This window comes from Barbus barbus, assembly GCF_936440315.1.
Source record: "Barbus barbus genome assembly, chromosome: 23".
NCBI classification, from domain to species: domain Eukaryota; kingdom Metazoa; phylum Chordata; class Actinopteri; order Cypriniformes; family Cyprinidae; genus Barbus; species Barbus barbus.
In genome coordinates this window covers 13,308,394-13,334,368 of record NC_136751.1, presented here as the reverse complement: position 1 = coordinate 13,334,368, position 25,975 = coordinate 13,308,394, and the positions used below count along the sequence as shown (strand labels likewise).

The 25,975-nt window shown below is 41.4% G+C and overlaps 1 protein-coding gene across 1 annotated transcript in view; it reads left to right on the top strand.

Annotated features, from left to right (window-relative positions):
- The window catches only part of plch1 (phospholipase C, eta 1), a gene marked incomplete at both ends in the record, with an annotated part of 84,039 nt that extends 66,257 nt beyond the window's left edge, over positions 1-17,782 (top strand). Inside the window, 12 exons of the mRNA XM_079374795.1 lie at positions 135-197; positions 1,336-1,421; positions 8,245-8,342; positions 8,539-8,718; positions 10,145-10,252; positions 10,402-10,526; positions 10,618-10,702; positions 10,808-10,954; positions 12,213-12,292; positions 13,159-13,218; positions 14,147-14,504; positions 15,459-17,782. Coding sequence (XP_079230921.1) covers positions 135-197; positions 1,336-1,421; positions 8,245-8,342; positions 8,539-8,718; positions 10,145-10,252; positions 10,402-10,526; positions 10,618-10,702; positions 10,808-10,954; positions 12,213-12,292; positions 13,159-13,218; positions 14,147-14,504; positions 15,459-17,782 — 3,714 coding nt within the window. The remainder of the gene's footprint in view (positions 1-134; positions 198-1,335; positions 1,422-8,244; positions 8,343-8,538; positions 8,719-10,144; positions 10,253-10,401; positions 10,527-10,617; positions 10,703-10,807; positions 10,955-12,212; positions 12,293-13,158; positions 13,219-14,146; positions 14,505-15,458) is intronic.
- Between the last annotated feature and the right edge of the window lie 8,193 nt (positions 17,783-25,975).

The following is a 25,975-nucleotide window of genomic DNA, read 5'->3' as shown; positions in this document are numbered from 1 at the left end:
TTTTTTTTAACAACTAAATAGCAGCTTAGACAGTTTTTTAAACATCTCATTTTGTATATTATGCATTTGTGCATTTTTTTTATTATCTGTGAAATTATTATAATGTATTGTGTGTGTGTGTGTGTGTCTTCCAGAATTCTAAAGATGGAATGAAGAAATCCCAGAGCTGTTCCTTCATTAGCAACCTCAAGCACAAGGTCAGAATAAAGACAACCTTTTTCTGTCTTTCTCCCTCTCTCTCTCTCTCGCTCTTTCTTTCCTTCTCTTTCTCCATTTTCTCTGTCTCTGCTGCAGAAAAAGGACTATCCTATTTCTTGTCCTCTTTGTGTGTGTCTGTAGTCTCAAATGATACACAAATGTGTACTTTTTGCTACCCAGAGGTAGAGAGATTTATAGAACAATCGCTATTGATTGATTAAAGCATGAACAGATCATAAAGGTGCATCAGTCCTTCTAATCATTATCTGACAGACATTGCTGCTCTCAGAACAGTCCCAGCAGGCAAATATGCTTTTGAATCTCTTTATTTTAAGAGTATATTTACTGAATTCATATATTGACTAAACACACCTGTTGACTTGATATCCGACAGTGATTTATCCCCCAAGATCACATATGATTGTATACATGGACAATGACAGCTCTAAGCTCATTCTCAGACATTCTCATATTTCGTCCTCTGCATAAAAACTCGCTGAATGCATTATTAATCTCCATCTCGTTTATTGAATCTGGTTGGTGTGTAATTCAACACCTCAACAGCAAATCAATGAAGCAAGTAAACAAGGCTTGTGGTCGCATCCCCATAAGTTTGATCGTTGGCTATTGTATTGGGCCATCTAAACTTTATTGATTTTTTATTAAAATGCAATCAGGGTTGTCAGAGTTATGTTGCGGTTTCTCATCTCCTGTAGATCGCATCCGTTTTCTCTGACATTCCTACAGGAAGCAGGCAGGCACGCCTCTCATTTGCGCATGATATTTCCTCCCACTCTCGACATTTGTCTTTGTGTGTGTGTTTATGAGGTCTTATAGGTTCTTCTTTTGTTAGTAATAAGCCAAAAGCCTGTAATTACTCTAGCTGTTATACACAGCTCCTCATGGCCCTAAAAAGTTACATGATTTGGACACTAGTCACGTCTGGCAAGTATTAATCCTTACTTACACACACACTCATGTGGTTATGTTAAGTATGCCCTTTAAAACAGGCCAGAGCTATTCTATTCCTCTCTGTTGTGTGTAGGAGGAATTTCATTACCTCCCATCCAAAGCAAAGGAGTAAACATTCGCTCCATGTACTTATTTAGCTTGCTGTGCGTTTATGTGTTTCCACAGAGGCACTCCAAATCAAGGCTGAAATGTCAGAATGTTGAGGCAGACGATGACGGGCAGCAGGAGCCATCAGGTGGACAGTTTAACAGGTGTGACTGTATTTATGTCCTCTTTTTTGATGGTTTTTAAATAATTAGATAGTTTTTTACATTTCAATTTAGATTTTTTTAAATGCCTCATTTACAACATTTAAATTAACAAATTAACCAGTAATGATGGCAAAGCTGTCCTTTTCTTTCCCCCAGCAGCCATTATTGAAGTCTTCAGTGTCATATGATCTTTCAGAAATCATTCTAATATGCTGATTTGGTGACTTAAAAACATTTTCTGAAGCACTATGTTAAAACAAAGGCATCACTCCACCACTGCGATTCAGACTTTTGAATCAGTTCTTCAATTCATCATTATTTAATGAATTATTGCTGTCATGATTGCTAGAAAAGGTGTAAAAACATAAAATCACATAAAATTCTATTTATCAATCACGTTAATTGGCAAATAGAGTTTATTTGCCAAGTTTATTTGGAGTGTTTGTGCTGAAAAGGTTTACATTGAAATAATCGGAAACACGTGGTACAACTACTTCGTAAATTCACCTCATAATGTGGCAGTCATGAAGAGATTGTTAGTGTCTTATGTTAATGAGAATTTGCCATCATTTGTATGCTTAATGGGCTACATTAACACCATGAGGGAAGTCATTTGTAATGAAACCATCACTCTGCAAGGGGCTTTTCTTATCTTTATTTTCACACGGATTTCCTAGTCTAGATATGTGCAGTAAGGATGCAGTGATTGATTAAACAGGATGCTGTTAGAGTTTGAGCTTATATTTGCATTTCAAAGATTTCCAACTGCATGTGAAGTGTTTGAAGATGCATTGAATAATCAGTTTTGAGTACATTTTCATTTGTTTATAGTATATCACAAAAAAAACTTACCAACCCCAAACTGCTCTCAAACATGTTTTGTTATGCTCACCAAAGCTGCATTTATTTGATCAAAAATGTAGTACATTTTGTGAAATATTATTGCAACTTAAAATTCCTGTTTTCTGTTTGAATATATTTTACATGTAATTCCTGTGATTGCAATGCTGAAAATTCACCAACCATTACTGCAGTTCCCTATCAGTCAGTCACGTTCGACGTAACGTCAGTGTGACTGACTAATGGGATCTCGCCCGAGAGCCCAATCACCTTCGAGTGTTAACAAAACAAGCCAATGACAGGTGGCGTGCGTATGTATCTCCCCTGGGCGCTTCAGCGCTTCTCTAAAAGAATATTTCTAAAAGAACAATATCTACAAGAGCAACGGGCGTCTTTTTAAAGATGGCTTCCCGCTCGTGTGTTTCTAGATGTGGTTGTTTCCTGGCTTCATCTGATGGTCACGATCGCTGTATCTCGTGCTTGGCCTATCAGCACGCTGAAGCAGCGCTCGTGGATGACTCATGTTCTCATTGCGGGTACCTCCTCCAGATACCTCCTCGTCAAATGGGGGGGGGTATCCCCTTTGCCATGCCCCGTTCTAGCTCCTCTGGTTCTCGGAGGGCTACTTCGGCTCATGGTCAGGGTGACTTGAGGATCACAGTGAGAGCTTCCCCGTCGAGTTTGTCTCCATGGGCCTCCCACTCCTCCAGCGCAGCGCGCCATCTGGTGTTCCCGGACGAGCTCGCGAGGTCCTTGGACAAGGCAGGGGCCCAGCATCTCGTTCGGAGCACCAGCGGATGACAGGAAGTCAATTGCTGCATCGGAGGGCGAGCTAGGATCTGGAGATGATGATTCGGCTGCGCTGTCTCCGTCAGGACAAGTGGTGTTGCCCGATTCAGATCCAGAACTGACTGCTATGCTTTCCTGGCTGGAGGGACCGGCTCTATCGCGTCCTTTGCCAGCAGGACCGCAATTTCTGCACGCAAGACAGGAGCATCTTTGTTCAACACAGAGGTGAACCGAACGCCCCTGAACTTGGGAGGATGCCGTGCGAACTGAATCGCATAGCCGAGTCTGATGGTTCTCGTGAGCCAGCGAGACGGCCTGGGGACTGCTAGCCAGGCCCCCTGGAACCGAACAAGCAGAACTAGGGTAACCACCGACGTACCCACAGTGGGGCAGCGAAGTGGAGCACAGGGACCCAACCCAGGTGCTGCTGGGGCCGAGCTAGGAGCGGAGGTGGAGGCCGCAGGAGGGCGCCCTCGGCGACGAGCAGATGCAAAGCCCTCCGAATAGGCCGGCCTATTCGTAGGTCCACATCTAGGGAGCAGTTGGGGGTTTGGTGCCTTGCTCAAGGGCACCTCAGTTGTGATATTGAGGGTGGAGAGAGCACTGTACATTCACTCCCCACACCTACAATTCCTGCCAGCCCGAGACTCGGAACTCGCAACCTTTGGATTACGAGTTCGACTCTCTAACCTTTAGGCCACGATTTTGCCCCTACAGCCTCTACTTCATTGTACCCAAGAAAGGCAGTGGGTTATGACCAATCTTGGACCTGCGTGTTCTGAACCGGGCCCTTCACAAGCTCCCGTTCAGGATGTTGACGCAGAAACGCATCATTCAGTGTGTCCGTCCTTTCGATTGGTTCACAGCGATTGACCTGAAGGACGTGTACTTTCATGTCTCGATCCTCTCTCAACACAGACCGTTTCTCCGCTTTGCGTTTGAAGGGCGAGCATATCAGTACAAGGTTGGGCTATCCCTGTCGCCTTGTGTCTTCACCAAGGTCATGGAGGCAGCCCTTGTTCCATTAAGGGAAGCAGGCATTCGCGTTCTCAACTACCTCGACGACTGGCTCATACTGGCTCAGTCTTGAGCGCAGTTGTGCGAACACAGGGACACGGTGCTCAGCCACCTCAGCCGGTTGGGGCTTCGGGTCAACTGGGAAAAGAACAAACTCTCCCTTGTGCAGGGGATCTCTTTTCTCAGCATGGAGTTGAACTCGGTCAACCTCACAGCACGTCTCTCGGTAGAAAGTTCTCAGTCGATGCTGAACTGCCTGGAGTCTTTCCAGCGCAAGAGGGCGGTTCCACTGAAACTGTTTCAGAGGCTCCTGGGGCATATGGCATACGCAGCCACTGTCACGCCGCTCGGATTGCTACATATGAGACCGCTTCAGCGTTGGCTTCACGACCGGGTCCCGAGATGGGCATAGCGACGCGACACGTACCGGGTCTCAGTCACCCCGCCCTGCAGTCAGACCTTCAGCCCGTGGTCGCATCTTGCTTTTTCTTCGAGCAGGAGTTCCCCTAGTGCAAGTGTCCAGGCATGGTATTGTATCAACAGATGCTTCTGCCATGGGCTGGGGTGCCATGTGCAACCAAGTAGGGCTCGCTGCAGTCCACAACATCCAGGGGGCATGGTTGGATCCACATCTAGGGAGTGGAGATGGGTAGGTTTAGGGATGGAGATGGGGTGAGTTTAGGGATGAGGGTGGCGTGGAGATGGGTAGGTTTAGGTATATGTAAGGTGGGAGGAGTTGGATCTAAATCCAACCACGCCCCCTGGATCTAGTGGGCTGCAGCAAGACGCTTCTCTGTGCAACGGGCATGCTCAGGTAGACCTGTTTGCCTCCCCTGACACGTCCCACTGCCAGCTGTTTTACTTCCTGTCTGAGGGGACCCTCGGTTAGGATGCGCTGGCACACAGCTGGCCTCGGGGCCTACGCAAATATGCGTTTCCCCCAGTGAGCCTTCTCGCACAGACACTGTGCAAGATCATGGAAGACGAGGAGCAGGTCCTCTTAGTAGCGCCATACTGGCCCAATCGGACTTGGTTCCCAGAACTAATGCTCCTCGCGACAGCCCCTCCTTGGCAAGTTCCTCTGAGGAGGGATCTCCTTTCTCAAGCCATACTGCTCCTTTCTCAGTGAGAGGGCACCCTCTGGCACCCTCGTCCAGACTTGTGGAATCTCCACATGTGGTCCCTGGATTGGGCACGGAGGTTCTAGGTGGGCTACTTCCAGCGGTAGTAAATACCATCACTTCAGCTAGAGCCCCGTCTACATGACACGCTTACAGGCTGAAGTGGAACCTGTTCATCGACTGGTGTTCTTCCCACCGGGAAGACCCCCGGAGATGCCCGATCGTGGTCGTGCTCTCTTTCCTGCAATATGGGTTGGAGCGAAGGCTGTCTCCCTCCACCCTCAAAGTGTATGTTGCCGCACATCACAATGCAGTAGACAGTAATTCCGTAGGGAAGCACGACTTGGTCATCAGGTTCCTCAGAGGGGTGAGGAGGTTAAATCCTCCGCACCCTCATCTGGTACCCTGTTGGGATCTCCCCTCGGTCCTGACGGCCTCTGCAGTCAGTAGAGCTGAAGTTTCTGTCATCAAAGACAGTGCTCCGCACTGCATTGGCCTCGGTCAAGAAGGTAGGGGACCTGCAGGCATTTTTGGTCGACGATTTGTGCCTGGAATTCGGGCCGGCTGACTCTCATGTTGTCCTGAGACCCCGGCCTGGATATGTGCCCAAAGTTCCCACCACGCCCTTTAGGGATCAGGTGGTGAACTTGCAAGCGCTGCCCCGGGAGGAGGCAGACCCAGCCATTGCTCTGCTCTGTCCCGTCTGCGCTTTGCGCATTTTACGTGGACCGCACGCAGAGCTTCAGGACCTCAGATCAGCTCTTTGTTTTTTATTGTTTCTCAGTTCAGTTCCCCACGGCGAACCCTGTTGAAGTTCCTCCCGCACCCTCGGCAGTCAGGCGTGGCGGAGGGCCAGACGCCAGGTCCAGCACTCGTATGTTTGCCCAAGGTCAGCCCTTGTGCTGGGCTAGGTGCCCGTGTGTAGTGATTCCCCTTCGGATGATCCCACATGTGTAGTCTTCCATGGTACGGCTCCCCTCACGGGGAGCCTGTGTCTTTCCCTGGCAGAGACCTTCTGCCGTCTCTGCTGTGTAGTTATATCACCCCAGGCTGGCTGAGTCTACCTCAGAGACTTCCATATGTAGTACTGCCCCTGGCCAGTCCATATGTGTATCTCCACATGGTACCTCCTTTACGCAGGATGTGGCTTCCGTAGCTTTCCCCTACTTGGAGTACGCTTTCCCAGTGTTATCTATACCCACTGTACAGAACAGCAGTGGCTGTCATCTCTGCCTAAGCCCTGTCCTATCTTCCATCCCAACTGGTGTGGGGGGACTTGCCGGCTTCCGTAGGGCACTGGAGGGGGTCAGCAATAGTGCCGTTTTCCAAGGGATCCCATTAGTCAGTCACACTGACGTTACGTCAAACGTGACTGACTGATAGGGAACGTCTCGGTTACATATGTAACCCTCGTTCCCCGAAGGAGGGAACGGAGACGTAACGTCCCGTCGCCACAGTTGCTGTACCACCGCTGTACGGCCGGGGCACATAGTCTCGGCTCCTCAGCTAAAAACTGATGTGCGTTTGCATGCGCTCTCCTTTTATACCAGGGGTGTCCAAACTGCGGCCCGCTATCACTCCTGTGGCGGCCCGCGAGGGATTTAAAAAAAATAAGAATCTGCAGAAGTGGGCAAACTACGGGCGTTTTCATCCAGTCCGTGAGGCAGTTGTTCCAATATGCAATATCAGTAAAATCTAATAGATGGCGCTGTAGCCTGTAGTGCAGTATATAACCCCTGATTTTCACAATGAGCCACCGGAGCTGATCGCGCCCAGCCGCCCACTCCAGTCGATCTGCGGCACGTTTCAGAATTGGCTCTCCGCGCGCGCGGCTTCACTAAAGAGAGGCGCCTAGTCTTTTTTTGACGGACGCCGCGTTCAAGCTGCACAACCAATTAAAAGTCAAAATAGCTATATGTTTTAAAAATGTGAAAGTGTTCATTTGTTTTGAAAAATGCCTTGTATTGGAACTGTTTTAAAAATGCTTAAAAGACTATCCAGTATCAGAACAAATGGCAGTGTTATCCTCCTGCTCACGGGTGCTGTAATTTGGGGAAAACATGGAAATAATTTGTCATTTTATCTGGCAAAGATATGATTTCTTCTTCTGTTTCCCACACACATTTTTATGAAAATGGATATAGTACTGTTTTTTTCTGGATTACAAATCGCGTTCATCTGAAACGTGCCGTAATTTCCAAGGTGATTTATATAAAGCAATCAAGGTCAAGCGATAAATGAGAAAAGGCAAGCGAGTTTAAACTGTGCATATTTCAGCAACCACGCCGGTAGTTTCAGTTTCGCTTTAAATATTTAAGGCTGGGCGTTTATAATATATGTTTATGGTGAATGCCACTATAATTTGTGTTTGTTTTTTACTTATGTTTTCGTTCTTTTTTCTATTCTGAACACTGCAAAATTTACAGGACTTTTTGTGGAGTGTAGGGAATATAAATACATGTTTCTAATGTTTGTAAACATTTAGTTTATTTTACATTATTTCTGAATGAAATGATAAAACGTGTCTTATACATAGACTTGTACACCAATGCAACTTATCTGTGTCATAAAGTGCTCATAAAAATAGGTAGAGATGGTACAAGAAAAGAACTGCCATGTATGTACAAGTATACATAGTACATAGTACGGGCGAGATCCCATTAGTCACACTGACGTTACGTCTCCACTCCCTCCTTCATGGAATCAGGGTTAAATACGTAACAGAGACGTTTTCAGTGTCACACGATTCTTCAGAAATCATTGTAATATGCTAGTTTGGTGCTCAAGAAACATTTCTTATCATTATCAATGTTGAAAAATATCAATGTTTTTATGTAAAGCATATTACATTTTAAAGTGTATTTGTGTTTGTTTTTATCCATTAAGGTTATATCTCTGTTGTACTGGTCTTTGATGTCATTTCCTGTAAAATAAGCTACTTCTTTAGTCACCGTTGTTTATTATCTTTGTACTGTGTATCTGACCTGGAGCATGTCATTACATCTAATAGTCAGACGTTTCACAAACTGCCTATATTTTGCTGTGTCTCTTTGTAGAGGTGGAAGGAGAAGGAAAACGATAAAGCTAAGTAGAGATCTATCAGATCTGGTGGTGCTCACCAACTCTGTGGCCTCTCAGGAGTGTTTAGATGAGGGTGAGACGTTTTCCTATTCTACCATATCTGATTATCGATCCCTGCTGTCACAGCTTTGCAGTATAGATGTTTAAAAAATAGCTTTCACTATAAAAATATGCTGTGAATGATGTCAACCCACCAATTTCCACTTTCCAGCAAAGGCTGTCTCAAGAACATGCGTCTAACCCAAGCTTTCTTGCACCTTCTTTCTCAGGATCGCCCTATAATGTTCTGTCGTTTAGTGAGACACGAGCTCAGCACCTGGTGCACCATCGATCTGAGCGCTTCTTGAATTTCAACCAACGACAGCTCTCTCGGATCTATCCTTCTGCCTACCGGATCGACTCCAGTAACTTTAACCCACAGACGTACTGGAATGTGGGATGCCAACTAGGTGAGGAACGACACACAGACATCCAAACACTCATGAAATTCACAAAGATACAAACATGCATACATACAAAAAATCGTCATCTGTTGTTGCCCATGCATATTTTCAAAGAGAATGAATTGTAAACCTCATTCATACATTTTGTATATTGTCATTATTGTATATCACAGAATGCCATCTATAAAGAAACTTGTCCAGTCCAATTTCACATTAGTTTCAGTGATTTGTGTAAGCACACTAACTGGTATGGTGTGTAAACATTTAGATCCCTAAAATCAAAATTGCCAAATGCACCTATGACCCAGTTGACCCTCTGACCCTACTTTGTCAGTGTATGCGCACATGCTGTGTGTTTTAGCAGTACCCTCTGTAATACCATATGTTCACTGCTGCACATACCATCTGGGTCTTGGTTGTGCAGACAAATTAACAAGTTGGACCACTTGTCCAATTTTACATATGCAAAGTCATGTAAGAAAATGCACATATGCAATTTTCAGATGCACACACAAGCAAGCACTATTGATGAGAGAGTGACAAATCTTTTACATACATAAACACATACTGTGTGGTGCAAAAGTCAGAGCCTATTAGTGAAAGTGCATTAGTTTTGCATTTCTATAATTTACAATGGTATCCCAAATTATTAGAACCCTAGTATTTTCACCAGTGCTGTAAAATGAGGATGCTGTCAAAAATAATGTCATAAATATATTTTCTTTATCAATTAACTTGAACTATGAACTAAATTAAATCAACATGTGTTGTGAACATCCTTTGTGTTTAAAGCAGCTTTTGCCCTAGGGGCACTTACACATAGTTTTTCAGGTAGCGTTGCAGGTCTAGCTCTTGAAGCATCTTGGAGACGTTGCCACAGTTCTTCTGGATTTAGTCTGTCTCCGTTTCTTCTGATCTATTGTAGAAATAGCGTAGCACATATAGTTAAGTTTTCATTTTACATAATACCATTTCTTTTTTTTTCATATCATTTTAAGCATTTTGAATGTGAATGATGAGGCAGCTAACAGAAAAGAAGTAGCGATGAATCATATAGACAAAAAGAAAGAGGGTGAAGAAAGTAAATCAAAAATTAACCAGGACCAAGACAGGAAAAATATGCAAACGGGGATGCAGAAGCTTCGCAAATGCAGATGTGTGCATGTGTTCCATCATAAGGGTCCAAAAAACAAGAGTAATTTGAAACTTGTGGAGCCACAGCTGAGTTCTGCCCCCTGATTGTTTATTGAATAAAATGTTTACCAGGCCATGATAAAACCTCATAGTTTGTTAGCCATCCAGTTTATTTAGCTGTACATGGCTGAATAAATACATGGAATTGTTTGGTTGAAAAACAAAATCCTAAATAAATGAAGGAAGGATGGAAAGATAGACGGAAATAAAAAAATTGACTTTTTTTTTAAATCCACAGTGGCTTTAAACTACCAGACTGATGGCCGTATGATGCAGCTGAACAGAGCCAAGTTCATGGTGAATGGAGGCAGTGGCTATGTGCTCAAACCTGGCCCAATGTGTAAAGGTACACTTATGCATTCAAAATACTGGTATATCACAATATAAGACCACTGTGTCACTAAAGACTAACTGTAGGAATTGCTTAACACTTAAGTGTCAAGTAATTCTTCAGTTACTCTAGGTATTGTGTTGGTCTCTGAAAATCTATTCCAGGCTCCTTTAACCCACTGAATGATGATCCGCTCCCGGCAAATCCGAAGAAACAGTTGGTGATAAAAATCATTAGTGGACAGCAGCTGCCCAAACCTCCCGATTCAATGCTAGGAGACCGTGGTGAGGTAAGCAGGTGCCGCCTAAGAGTACATTTCCAATCGGGTTCAGAGTTGAAATGCAGTTAATACATTTGACGATTGTGGACTTCATCCATAGATCATTGATCCCTTCGTTGAGGTGGAGATTATTGGTCTTCCGGTGGACTGCTGTAAAGAACAAACCAGGGTTGTGGATGATAATGGTACAGCTTTGTTCTCATGTGTCCTGGGAATTGTTGAGCTTATTTGAACAGAAATAAAGTTTTGGGGCATTAACTCTTGTTAACTTTGTGTGATTGTTAATGCAGGATTTAACCCTGTGTGGGAAGAGACTCTGTCTTTCACACTTCACATGCCCGAGGTGGCTCTAGTTCGCTTCCTGGTTTGGGATCATGACCCCATTGGACGAGACTTTGTGGGCCAGAGAACCGTAGCTTTCAGCAGTCTCATGCCAGGTATGAGAAATTCTATGTCTCTTCAACTATCGGTACTTTTGGACCTTTAAATGAAATGAAATTAAATGAAGTTCCAAACGTAGGTTCGGGAGGAGCCTAATCTTTCATATACATGCAACCTTATGTTTTTTTTTTTAGTGCTGTCAAATGATTAATCGTGATTAATCGCATCCAAAATGAAAGTTATTGTTTACATAATACATGAGTGTGTACGGTGTATATTTATGATGTATATATAAATACAAACACATGCATGTATATATTTAAGAAAAATATGTTGTTTGTATATTAAATATATTTATATATAATATAATGATATAAATGTATATACATGTAAATATCTTCTAAATATATACTGTATGTGTGTGTATTTCTATATACACAATAAATAAACAGTACATACATATATTATGTAAACAAAAACTTTTATTTTGGATGTGATTAATCGCGATTAATCATTTGACAGGCCTATTTTTTTCTTAATAAATAATGTTAGAATTACATAATATTTTCACATTGTGCCAATATTGCAGTTGAATGAAAATAACATTTTCTGTTCACAAGTGATATTTACCTTTCATCACCATCACAATTGTGTTGGTTTATATAATTCATTTATATAAGTCAATTATATACATTTTAATTAGTTACTTTTATAAATAAATAATGGTTGAATTATTTGTTTGTTGTACATTATGAATTATTATTATATATTATGTAATTCTATTATATGCATATTAATGAATTACTTTTATATAATACATTTATTTATTTACCTTCATGTAACAAAATTCCAAAACTGGTGTAATAAATATGGGACATAAATGTGCCTGTAGTTTAAGAAACAGATATATATGTTGTGTCACATTATCAGCTGACTAAATTACTGATATAATCAGATTAAAAAGACACAAAAGAAAAAAAAGATAAAGTGAGATGAAGAACTAAAGAACTCAGGGTCATTAGTAAATAGCATGTAAAATGTGATAGCAGCAGGTCCCTGTGTCATGTGAAGCATGTCATTAGAGTAATGGAGGCCTGAGATGCTTGCCTTTGGACACGTCTGCTGCTGAACTCTCTCTGTCCTCACATAGACAGTCACACGGTCTCACTGATGGAAGACATTCTGTGCTAAAGCTATGACATGTCTTTCTTGCTGTTTTTTTCAGTTGCATTCACTCTCTGAAACTTCTCACAAATGCAAATGCTTTTCTTCCATCTCATTTTCAATGAATCCTCCTCTTTCCCACTCCTGTAGGATATAGACACGTTTATTTGGAAGGAATGACAGAGGCATCCATTTTTGTCCATATCACAGTGCATGACATCTATGGGAAGGTGAGCTTGTAACTACACAGACAGCTGTACGTATTCAGTCTGATAAAGATCCCCAGCCATTTCCTCAGGGCATGTTACCAATTTAAATTCTACTCTCTATTTCTTCATTCATTTAGTAATTAGATCAGTTCCTACCCTAGTAAAAAAGTTATATATTTTTAAATACATTTATTTTATACTAAGTATAGTTCAAATCTATTAACATTTACTGACAGATAACTCAAGACTTACTGATATTAAGTCTAAAATGTGTTTTAATGTCACGTTTGATGAGGATTGCATGATCTTTGAATAATATCGGTCTTTAAATGCAAAATATTTAAAGTGTACCTGAAGTATACTTTTAATATGTCCACTTTAGCACATTCAAAAGATATACTAAGTATATCTGGACTTCAGCACTACTTCTGCACAAAAAGTGCATTAAGTACAAAATTAGTAGCAGACTTTAAGTTTGCCAGTTCAGTCTACTAAAAGTACAAATGCCCGGCATTTCATTAAGTACATAAATATGAAAATGTATTTGTAGTATACTTAGCATGAAATAAATTTATTTCAAATACATTTAAGTATATTTATTTTTCACTAGGGTATTCATTGCTGAAGCGACATTTTCCAGGAACTGTGGCATTTTGATTGAATAAAAAGGTGTTAAAAAGCTCAGCTGGTTAGCATAACAATCTGTTATGCAAGCTGTTGTTTCTGTCCGATTCTACTGCAGTGTGACCAAACACATGTAATTGTGACATCTGTGCCTCATTTCTATCTCAAAACAGAAAAACGGATCTCAAATAGCAAAATACCTTTATTGATATTTCCCCCCGTTGACATTTTATTGAAGTTCCTCCAACCTTTTTACTTTCCAGTGGAGTCCTTTAGTCCTCAACCCAAGCTATACCATAATGCACTTGCTAGGAGCTAATAAGGTACCCTGGCTATGTAGTGTGCTGCATGATACTGCATGAGCGTCAATGTGACATCCTGTTCTTGCTCAGTGAACACTAAGCTGTTGTAAATGTGTCGTTGTATGGACACACATTTTAAAGTTCATTTTGTCAATCTGTTTTTGTTGTGTAAGTAATTTTGTTTTGGTTAGTTCTGTCCTTGGTGTTAAAGTTGGATTTGTTTCTTGTCAAAAATGTTGAATTTTGAAGGCTAGAAAGGTGAAAGATGGTCGAATGAATCATTAATGGTTTCAAATGAATATGTTGCCATCTGTTGGATTTGGTCAGTAATGCAATTGTTTGTACAATTGTTGTGGTCTATACAAATATTGTCCTTGTGAGATTGAAGTCCACTGTTTGAAATGAATATATGTGACATTGCATGTATGTGCATTTGTCTGTGAGAACAGCTTGATTTAATCTGGGACCCAGCCACACATTTTCTTTTCTTTTGTTTAGTTAATTTCTTTGACATCACATATGTAAATATGGTTGATTATATAGAAGACATCCTGGGATTTTTAGAATATAATATGCTTTCCTCTTCCTCATATCTTGAGTTTATAGAAATGTATTTATTTATTTTATAGGATCAACTTTGTAAATATACATGAACTCATTATAGTTATTTTAGGAAATATATCATTATGTTCTACAAGACAAAAAATGTAAATCATGTGTTACATGTCTTGTTATCTGTAGACAAGACAAAAAACAAAACAAAACAAAAAACAATTGATACATATAGGTTGGAAACACACATTTGTGTGTGTCACAGTAGGAAGTAAAAATTATGCAGCAATTATCATTCTCTTTTTTTTTTTTTTTTTTTTTTTTGGTCCCTGAAGGTTAAATGGCTTGAATAAATATCATATGCTAAATTCTCTCTCTATCCCTGTCTGTTTCTCAGGGTCGTCAGCTGCGAGGTTTTAGAGGCTTATTTAATAAAAGTTCCAAGTCCTCAGTGGACACACATATTGGAGTTCCACCTCGTAAGCAATCCATAACCGACCACCTCCTTCGGAGGACCGCCAGTGCCCCTGCTAAGGGCCGCAAAAAAATAAAGATGCCACTGACTGAAGCTACAAGTGACAGAAAGCACAGCACTGGGGACCCTCAAACCACTTGTGTAGAGAGGAGAGCAGGAAACAGAAAAGCCCTCCAACACCGCCCAGCATCCATGCCCCTGGATAAGCTCCTACATAGTCACCTCAGCCTGTCCAACCCAGATCGGGAGGGCTCTGATCCTGGAGCTGACACAGTCATTGGTCAGTTCCTTAAATAATTCCCTTGACATCCCCTTAGGGACTGTGTAATAATGAATCAGAATGAAAACTGTTACACTATGAAATCATTTATATTATTACTCTAGCTTTGAGGCATAATTAGAGTGGATGTTGACAGTTGCTGCTCCTTCAGTTTCAGTCAAATCCAAATATTAACACAGCAGTTTTATGATAAGAAACATTTTTTCCCCCTTAGCCTCTGCTTTTATCTCAGAGAAGAAATAATATGCAAAATTTCATTATTTCTCTACAGTTTCACTTCTACTAATAATTTCATTGTTTATTTAACACTTTCACATGCTCTCTATTGTTTCGCAGTCCTTTAAAAGGGATAGTTCACCAAAAAATATTAATTTTGTCATCATTTACTCCTTGTTCCAGCCCTTTATGACTTTCATTCCTGTGCAGTACATAAAAAAAACAAGATATTTTGAAAAAGTTAAATACATTTTGGGTGAACTATCCTTTTAAGTATTATATTTAGTTCCTCTACTGGTCCCTTTGAAGTATTCAGACATGCAGGCTTTTCTTTCTTTAATATCTTAACTTGCCTTTGTCTTGTTCTGTCTTTACTGTTGTGCTTCTCTATAGTAGAAAACTGACTAGGAAAACCCCTGCAGGTAATCCACAAGCCATACTCGGGTTGACTCACCTAAAACATTCCAGTTTTAAGCCATTGCACTAATGTTTCTGAACAACTTTTATTTTGTTTCATTAAAAACACTAATTCATCTTTAAGAAGAAAAAAAAGAGCAACAAATTTTGTTCCCCATGCACCTACACAGTGCCATTATCAAACTTCCTTCTCACTACTTGGTGGTACATTCCATTTGTCCTGTGTTTAGAGTGGCGTGTGTTGGATTTTGGTGTTTGAAGGTCAGTGAGGGTGTTTTTCTTTTTTACTGATAATCATCTTCTGTAAAATGTCCTCCACAGATTCCTTCCTCAGTGAGAAACCCAGATCTATCTCAGTGGATCTCCTCTTTGAAACTTCTGCCTTCAAAGAACCTGATGTCTGTGCGCTTTCAGCTGACCACATTCAAGACTGTAACATTGAGCCCAAAGATAGAAAAGAAACTCCTTACCTGGTCATTGAGGGCAGTAGGGAAAGTCTGGGTAATCCTCACCAAGAACACTCAAAAGGTGGTCTCACCCAGACCGAAGCTGATAAATTATGTTCTTCCAAAGGGCCAGCAGACCACTTGTCAGGTCCTACAGATCAGTGTAATGGTGGCAGTAGCTCACTTAGTGAAGTAAGTCATAGAGGATTAAGCCAGTTGGAAGCCCCTAAAAAGAACATTCTAACACCCAAGGCAGCCACGTACTCCTCGACTTCCTCTTCTTCCTCATCTTCAGGAACCATCACCAAATCGCACCCTCCTAGAATGACTCTGCCAGACCAGAAGAGTCAAGTGTCCCTCCAGGACAGTGCTCTATCTCGCCTTATTGACGCTGTCTCACTAGAGAACGAGTATGACACCTGTGGGTCCATATCTGCTCTGATTGGCCAATTTGAGCTCACTGCTGAGCAGAGCTCCCTAATTCCATCCAACTCACAACCCATGAAAAATTATCTTCCTCCATCTGACCTTTTTTGTCTCAAAACTGAGCTTTCCAGCACTCCACTAAAGGTTATCCAAAAATCTGTGCGCGTAACCTCAGAGCTAACCGAGAGACCTTCTAGTCCTGAAACGACTGAACCTGCAGTCTTTACCATCTTGGATGAGGAGGTGCTTTCTCCTGTACAAACAAACAGCCTTTGTCAAAACAACTTTCACAATGACTTGGTTGGTTCTCATGTGGTCAGCAAGGGATCCTCACCCAACAAGATGCCTTTAGAATGGTCTGCACATGGAAATCTAAAGCAAAACTATAGCAGTGAATGCCATTCCACTGGTTCCTTCAGAAACTTTGAATTTGGAGGATACAGAGAAACCTCAATCAATAGCACAGCCTCAGACCGCTTCTTGCTGTGCCAAGACTCTGCAAGCAGCAGTCTGATGGAGGTGGAGATCAATGTAGATGGGGATCCCTTAGACAACACACTGACCCCTTTGAGCCCTTTTCACGATTTCAAAAGTGTTCACAGCTTAAACCAGACCTCCCCCTATCATGTACAAAGACTTGAACCAAGCCATCTCCACACACCCTCATACAATCCCTCTCCTGTTCACTCATACTCCAGAGACACATCACCTTTTCACAGACACTACCAATCTCCACACCTAAGTCTGAACTCTAACACCTACCTTACTAACAAATCGCAGCGAATGAAGTTTAACTATGATAATGACTCCGGGAGATTTACACTTGGTGACCACAGAATAGATGCCACAGAGGGAAGGCACCCGGAGACAAGAGACCAAAACAGCTTGGTCAGCAGGGCAGAGCATTTACACAAAAGCTCTTTGTCCTCAGAATGTCTTTCAAAGACTCAAGGCTGTCATAATTTGTTAAAGAGGGACTTGTACACACCTGTATCAGACTACAACATGATTTCAGTTGAATCACAAGACTCTTATTCCCAGCCATCTTCGCACAATCAGGCCTTTCCTGTACCTCCTCCTCAGATGTACAATGGACTCTCTCCAGCGTCCTCCAAGTCCAAGAGCCTGGGAGACCTGACCTCGGAGGACATTTCATGTAACTTTCAGAGCAAGTACAAGTCAATCAGCCGAAGCTTTGTCACTCCTGCAATGAAAGACCAAAGATGGATATGTGGGTTGTCTGGTCGTCCAAAGTCCACTGATCCCTTAACTGAGCAGCTTCGCAAACTTGTAACGTTGGAAAATGAAGACTATGCGCGCCCCCTCCCCTCTTGTTCTCAACCCACCCCGAAACCCCTTTCAGTGCTCCCTCTGGTTTCTCAGAGCTCTGCTGATGATCCTGAAGACCCTCCACCATTTCTGTCAAGGCGACTGTCGTCCCGCAGTCAAAGTCGCGTACGTCATATAGCCAATCGTGCACGTGAGAGACAGCAGGAGGCCTTCAAACACCGGCCTGTTGACGGTACCATGGAAGTAGTACTCCGTAATAAGCCAGTCTCTACCCAAAATCCTCCTCCGAACAGGCATTCTACAGGCTCCTATATCGCTGGTTATCTGGACCAGCTGAGTCCTGAGGCCCGAGGCTTGCCTGAAGGAGCCTGCACCTCACTACGCAATGGATACGGAGATCGCTACTATAATGATGATTCTGTACTCCCTCCTGACTGCTCTAACTCATCAGAACCTGAGGTGTTTTTCCTACTTAGGCTTTGACCTTTCACTTCACCTGCTGTTTTTGACTGTGCATGTATTTCCTAGTAACAGTTGCAAGTACATGTAGCAGGACACTTCCAGAACTGTGTACATATGCCATATGACAAGGTCTCCTACATGTGCTACTCCTGCTGTATTTAACTAATTATTTTATATACATGTGGTCCCTGTCATGCTTGAAAAAATATTGTTCAAAATGTGTGTTGTCTCAAGGTTTAAAAAAAATATCAACAGTAAATAACTGAATTGGATATTTATTGCAGACATTTTTGTTGTCAGCTATTTGTTCTTTTTTAAACTATGAAGTACAACAAAGTCATGAAGGGGCTTCTCTTTTTATTCTGTCTTCCTGCATATTATGTTATTTGTATGTCTGTGTAGTTTGTACATATGTTGGTAAATTTATCCTCAGTCAAAGCACTATTGGTTTTCATTTACATTTTAACTACTGTGATGTTTTTTTTTTTCTTTAGCATGTGAACCGTGAACATTTTCAGCATGACTATGCACAGACCTGTAGATGCTGTGCTGTGATTTTGCACAGAATGATTCAGTTGTATTGAATGCAATACAGCACATTTACCTGCTTGCTCTGACTTGCTTACTTTCTATTAGTCATGAATTTAAAGAAGTTTGAAACTCTTCTTCATGTTCTAAAGCTGTATGGTTAAAGTTTTATTTTTATAATTGCTTTGATACAGAGAGCAAAAATAACATTTGTTAGACTTAATATTTAGTTTTCTTTTTAAAGAGACAAAAAACAGCTTTTTTTTCAACTCCTCTGTGCTTTAAGGCATCTAGTCTGTGGTTGTTTTTATTGTTGCTCATCCAAGATGAGTGTAAGCATTTTCCTACCAATGCAATAAAATTATGAAATGTATGCTATGCGGAAAAATATATATTTGTGTGGTTTCTCTTATCTGCTTGTCTAATAACGGTATATCCAATTGTAATTGTTATTATTTATTCTTTCATTCTCTATTATGGTATTGCTTCACATATATTTACCTCCAAGATGCAAATGCCCATTCCTTTAAGGCTTAAAAGGAAGTCGTGGCCTAATGGTTAGAGAGTCGGACTCATAATCGAAAGGTTGCGGGTTCGAGTCCCCGGCCGGCAGGGATTGTAGGTGGGGGGGGTGAATGTACAGCGCTCTCTCCTCCCTCAATACCACGACTGAGGTGCCCTTGAGCAAGGCACCGAACCCCCAACTGCTTCACGGTTTGTTCACTACTGCTGTGTGTGTGCACTTGGATGGGTTAAACGCAGAGCACCAATTTCGAGTATGGGTCACCATACTTGACAATATGTCACGACTTTACTTTTTACTTTTTTTAAAAAAACTTGTAAACTAGGTTGCTGTATTCCATGATGGTGTTAGTCTCTGAGTAACAGCAAACACAAACACAGCCTCATGCTGATGTTGGACAGGAAAAACTCAAATGAGAGTTTATAATTAAAGATCAGGCTTTCTCGCAGATGGGGCTTTGTTTTTTTTAAGTCTGAAGATAATTGTGTCTCACTGCCCCACACTTCCAAGAATACTGAATGTCCCTGTGCAGCTCTATCTAACCGTGAATGCATCAAAAATGATTGTGTAATTGTCTTTAATTCTGTAAATCAGAGGAGGTGCAATTTGGCCCCATGTTGTTTTCTCTGGCCCTTGTTTTTCTATTGCTCTTTTGGGACTGTGGTCAAAAGAAATATCTCTTCTTGCCCTATATGCACAAGGGTGCAGGAAGAGCTGGTAATGCCAAACTTTGTCAATGTCTCTACAAGTCCTATTGTTGCTCCCATTTCTGTGCTGCTGCTTTTACTGTGTGCAGTGTGTGGGGCTGAGATGGGGATTCTGTGGCAGAAGAGACTCTGCAGGAAAAGTGTGTGAACTTGGATGCTTCACAGAACTTAGACGGTGATGGTTTCTACCAGGATGGTGATGTGATTATCGGTGCTCTCATTAATGTTCATAACCTTACTGCAACTCCTGACCTGAGCTTCACCAGAAAAACTGAATTAACGCCATACTTAGAGTAGGTGATATGCCCTTTTTGAGTCTGTGTATTGATGTGTTTGGCAGAATAATATTTTATAAATATGTACCGAATTTGTTCTTCGAGATTTTCCTGCAGGTGTATGATTTTAAATACAAAGAATGTATTTATTTTATTTTATTTTATTTGGGTTATGTATTACAGGTGCTTATGTTTAAGGTTAACAGGATTGTTAATGAATATCCTGTAACTCAGAAAAGTGCATTCATGTGTATGTACAATTGTACATGTACAAACATATTTAAATACAATGTGCTCATGTTTATTGGTTTATTGATGTTTGCAGAATGAAGTATTATACAAGTTTTTATTATTTTTATTGTTTAATTTTTCTATTGTTATTCTTCTGTACTGAATGCATGCACATAATGTGTATTCAATAATTTACTCAAATGTACTAGTAACATTTTACAATAAAGGTCCTTAGTTAACCTTAGTTAACTACATTAGTTAACATGATCTAGTAAGAAAAACAATCTTCTTAAGCATTCTTAAGTAATTTCATCATGTACTAATACATTTAAATTAAACTGAAATCAAAACTTGTATCTCTTAATATTTAATGAACCTGAACTAACATGAACTAACAATGAACAGGTGTTTTTTAATTAACTAACATTAACAAATATTCATAAATAATGTAACATTGCAATTTATTGCTCATTGTTAGTTAATGTTAGTAATTTGTTCATTTTAAATACCTTTTACCCATGTATCATTTTAAAATATCTCAAGTTTTACAATTCAAGATTCATCTGCAGTCACTTTTTTATAACGTTATATTTCAGTGAATTTTTTTTTAACACAAAACATGCTAATGATGTGAAATTTAAGTGAACACAGTGATGTTGTTAACACATTACTAATTATGTTGTGTGTGCAGAATGCTCTCTCTCTCTTTCTCTGTTGCGTATGTGTGTGTGTGTGTGTGTGTGTGTGTGCATTATATAATTTATATATAACGTTTTCTCCAAGTTATGCTTTGTGGCACCAGCTCACATTATTATACTGGAAATTGTTTGTCTGCTGTTAGTTTTCAAGAACATTCTGTGCGCTGGGTTCAGGCAATTGTATTTGCAGTTGAAGAAATTAACCGGAGCCCCTCTCTGTTGCCGGGGGTCCAACTGGGTTATCACATAATGGATAGCTGTTCCCGTTACCCCCACAGCCTGATGGCAGCTATGTCAATGATCAGTGGAGGAAACAAAACTTGCAGCACCACCCGCCAAGATCATTATTGGAGATTCTTCTTCTACTCAAAGCATTCTTCTGTCCAGGACCCTGAGTCCCTTGCAGATTGCAGTGGTGAGGTTGTATTACCCACCAAGAAATGCTGAAATGCTAGAATTGATGTTTGGTCATTTGTAAATATGCAATATAACATTTAAATCAAGAGATTCAAGATTTTTATTTGTCACATACACAATTATACAGAGTATAACCAGCAGTGAAATGTAAGTCAGGTCCGCTCCAAGGACAGTGCAATTATATAGAATACAAAAAACACTGAATGTACATAAATATTAAGAAACATAAAAGAATAAAATAAAATAAAAAATATAAATGTGCAGGTCAGTATGTTTGTTGACTTAAATAGTAATATAAGAAGGAATGTGCAAAAAGTTGTACAGGGTATTTACATAGCAGCAATACGAGGTAGAAAAAAATATGAATAACTGATAAAATTGATATAGTGATATTTATATGGAGTCGTGAGATGTTATGACACCGAGTTAAGAGTTTAGGAGCCTGATGGCCTGGGGGAAGAAGCTCCTCCTAAGTCTCTCAGTTTTTGCCATCAGGCTACGGAAGCGCTTACCAGATGGTAGCAGAGTGAATAGACGGATACCAGGGTGATTTCAAGAGTTTTATTCAAGATTCAAGAGTTTTATTTGTCACATACACAATTATACAGGGTATAACCAGCAGTGAAATGTAGGTCAGGTCCGCTCCAAGGACAGTGCAATTATAAAGAATACAAATATTAAGAAGAAGTACAAACATAAAATAAAAGATAAGATAAAATAAGATAAGATAGGATAAAAAATATAAATGTGCAGGTCAGTATGTTGTTGACAAATAGTAATGAGAGGAATGTGAGTTTAGAGTTAGAGTTTAGGAGCCTGATGGCCTGGGGGAAGAAGCTCCTCCTAAGTCTCTCAGTTTTTGCCATCAGGCTACGGAAGCGCTTACCAGATGGAAGCAAAGTGAATAGTCGGTTACCAGGGTGATTTGAGTCCTTGAAGATTTTAACAGCTCTACTTTTGCAGCGTTTGAGGTAGATGTCCTGCAGAGAGGGGAGAGCAGAGCCTGAGATGCGCTCAGCTAAGCGCACAACTCTCTGTAGAGCTTTGCAGTCCTGATTGGAGCTGTTTCCATACCACACTGAGATGCACTGAGTCAATACACTTTCTATGGTCCCTGAATAGAAAGTTTTCAGGATTGCTGGTGAGACCCTGAATTTCCTCAGCTGTCGCAGATGGTACAGTCTTTGCCTGGCTTTCTTAACCTGTGATTGGATGTGTGTAGTCCAAGTCAGGTTCTCGGAGATGTTTACGCCGAGGTACTTGAAGCTGCTCACCCTCTCCACAGGGGTCCCGCTGATCCTGAGAGGAGAGTAGGGCTGCTGCTGTCTCTTCCTAAAGTCCATGATCAGTTCTTTAGTTTTCCCCACATTCAGTGAGAGACAGTTGTCCTGGCACCATGATGTGAGTCTCTCTACCTCATCCAAGTATGCGGTCTCATCGTTGTTGGAGATGAGGCCCAGAACCACAGTATCATCAGCGAATTTAACAATGGATGTGGAGCTGTGAGAGGACACGCAGTCATGCGTGTAGAGAGAGTAGAGCAGGGGACTCAGGACACAGCCCTGTGGGGCTCCTATGTTCAGAGTGATGGAGTTTGAGGTGAACTGGCCAACTTTCACCACTTGAGGTCTGCCGGTGAGGAAGTCTTGAATCCAGTCACAGAGTGAGGAGTTTAGGCCGAGGTCAGTGAGTTTAGATGCCAGCTTGATGGGGACTATAGTGTTGAAAGCTGAGCTATAGTCAATGAATAGCAGCCTTACATAATTCCCATTGTTGCTGTCCAAGTGTGTGAGGGAAGAGTGGAGAACGTGAGAAATGGCATCGTCCGTGGATCTATTTGGGCGATAGGCAAACTGAAGAATAAGAAGGAATGTGAGTCCTTGATGATTTTGACAGCTCTACTTTTGCAGCGTTTGAGGTAGATGTCCTGCAGAGAGGGGAGAGCAGAGCCTGAGATGCGCTCAGCTAAGCGCACAACTCTCTGTAGTGCTTTGCAGTCCTGATTGGAGCTGTTTCCATACCACACTGAGATGCACTGAGTCAATACACTTTCTATGGTCCCTGAATAGAAAGTTTTCAGGATTGCTGGTGAGACCCTGAGTTTCCTCAGCTGTCGCAGATGGTACAGTCTTTGCCTGGCTTTCTTAACCTGTGTTTGGATGTGTGTAGTCCAAGTCAAGTTCTCGGAGATGTTTACTTGAGAGATGGCATCGTCAGTGGATCTATTCGGGCGATAGGCAAACTGGAGAGGGTCCAAGGTAACAGGGATGGAGGAGCAAATGTGGCTCTTTACAAGTCTCTCAAAAACCTTCATGACTATTGATGTGAGGGCAACTGGGCAATAGTCATTCAGGCAAGAGGGTTTATTGTTCTTTGGCACAGGGATAATGACAGTTTTTTTAAATGAGGTGGGAACCACGGAGGTAGCAACGGACTCATTAAAGATGGAAGTGAACAAACCAGCGAGCTGATCAGCGCAGGAGCTCCTGATGGGATAACACGGCCGGTTATCCCACTAGGTCCGGCTGCTTTCCTGACGTTCACTTTCTTTAGCGCCCTCCGAACCTCATCCTCCGACACGGTGATTACAAGATTATCGCTGCTCTGCCTGCTGCTTCCTGACGCACTGGAAGGCAGAGTCGCGCTGCCGCCGTTGCAATCGAAGTGGCCGTAGATGTTTAACTCGTCGGCCAGCAACAGATCTGCTCTCACCTCTGTGGAGGATTTGTTTCCGAAGGCACAGATGGTCCTCAGTCCCTGCCACATCCGTTGAGAATCCTTGAGCTGGAAATTAGACTCAATTCTCTCTCTGTATCTGAGTTTGGCGGCTCTTACTATGCGTCGGAGAGCATAGCACGATGCTTTGTACTCGCTCATATTCCCGGTCAAAAGAGCCTCGTTGTAAGTGGCAGTGCATTTGTTAACCGCAGCACGGATTGTTCTGTCCACCCATGGTTTCTGATTAGAGAAGGTCCTTATAGTTATTGTTTCAGTAGCTTATTCGGTTCACGTGTTTACAAAGCTTAATGCTACATCCGTGAACTCGCTGACGTCAGATGAACTTGCCCGGAACATGTCCCAGTCGACGTCATCAAGAGCCGCCTGTATCATAGCTTCTGAGTGGGAGGACCAGCACGTCACTACTCTCTGCACCGGGGCATCCTGAACGAGCCTTTGTTTATATTCCGGTGTGAGGAAAATGGCGGCATGGTTCGATTTGCCAAAAGCTGGTAGTGAGCGGGCTTTGTAGGTATTCTTAAACTGAGAGTAGCAATGATCCAGTGTATTTGGTCCTCCTGTGATGATAAAGACAGCGTCAGGATGTTTGTTAATGTAGCCGCTGAGCACATCGTGAAGCTTAGACAAAGCCAAGCCGGTGTCTGTCTGTGGTGGAATGTAAACAGCAGTAACAATGATCGATGAAAACTCCCGGGGCAGATAAAATGGATGGCAAATAATGGAAAGATGTTCCAGATGAGGCGAGCAGGAACGCGACAGAATGGAGATATTCCTGGGATCACACCATTTCTTGTTGATCATGAAACACACTCCTCCACCCCTGGATTTACCGGCCTCTGCTGTTCCGTCCATCCGAAAAACAGAAAAGTTATCACTCTGCATTACAGCAGTGTCCGGGACCGAGGGCGTAAGCTGTGTTTCAGACAAACAAAGGATGTTACAGTCCCTTATGTCCCGTTGGAAACTTATCCTTGCTCTAAGATCGTCCATCTTATTCTCTGAGGATTGGACATTTGTGAGCAGAATGCTCGGAAGAGGAGGATTATGAGCCCGTTTCCTGAGTCTGTCTCGAATCCCAGCGCGTTTCCCGCAGTGTTTCTTGATCCGTCGCCTCGCTAATTTCTTCCAGTTGTAAATAGCTTGCCACAGTTGTAAACACAACGGCTTTCTTCTTTTCGTGAGGGGGTTTGGCTTCACGGCATGATGGGCGTGATGTCTGAGGCTGAGACTATATGAGAAGCAATAATAACTTTTGACAGGCATCCCGCTATCGCTGTAGCTAAGCTGAATAACAAGCATAAAACGTAGCTGATGAAATGTGAAGACGATATGGTTTGTGTGTTTTTCAAGTCTTCTCCAGGTAATAAATATAAATGATACAATGGTAATTGAAAGCATTTATTACAGTACAGAAGCTATAAAATATGTGAGCTTGGACCACAAAACCAGTCTTAACTGTCAATTTTTTTTATTTATACATCATCTGAAAGCTGAATAAATAAGCTTCCCATTGATGTATGGTTTGCTATGATAGGACAATATTTGGCTGAGATGCAACTATATGAAAATCTGGAATCTGAGGGTTGCAAAAAAAATCTAAATATTGAGAAAATCGCCTTTAAAGTTGTCCAAATTAAGTTCTTGGCAATGCATATTACTAATCAAAAATTAAGTTTTGATATATTTACGGTACAAAATATCATCATGGTACATGATCTTTACTTAATATCCTAATGATTTTTGGCATAAAAGAAAAATTGATAATTTTGACCCATACAATGTATTTTTGGCTATTGTTATAAATATACCCCAGCGACTTAAGACTGGCTTTGTGCTTCAGGGTCACATATATTTTCTGCCTTATTCTGTGATAAAAATGGAAAAAAGTGTTTGTAGTATACATACTGATTGTACAATCATAACCATAAATTTGTCATTAGTAAAATATTTTATAAAAATATTATAGAAGACAAATTATTGGTTATTGTCCAGCAGTGTATTTTATTTCTTAGCAAATTAAAAGTAAGATAATTTTTTTGTCAATTATACATACACAAATATTATAATAATAATTATTATTACTACATTTGACATTT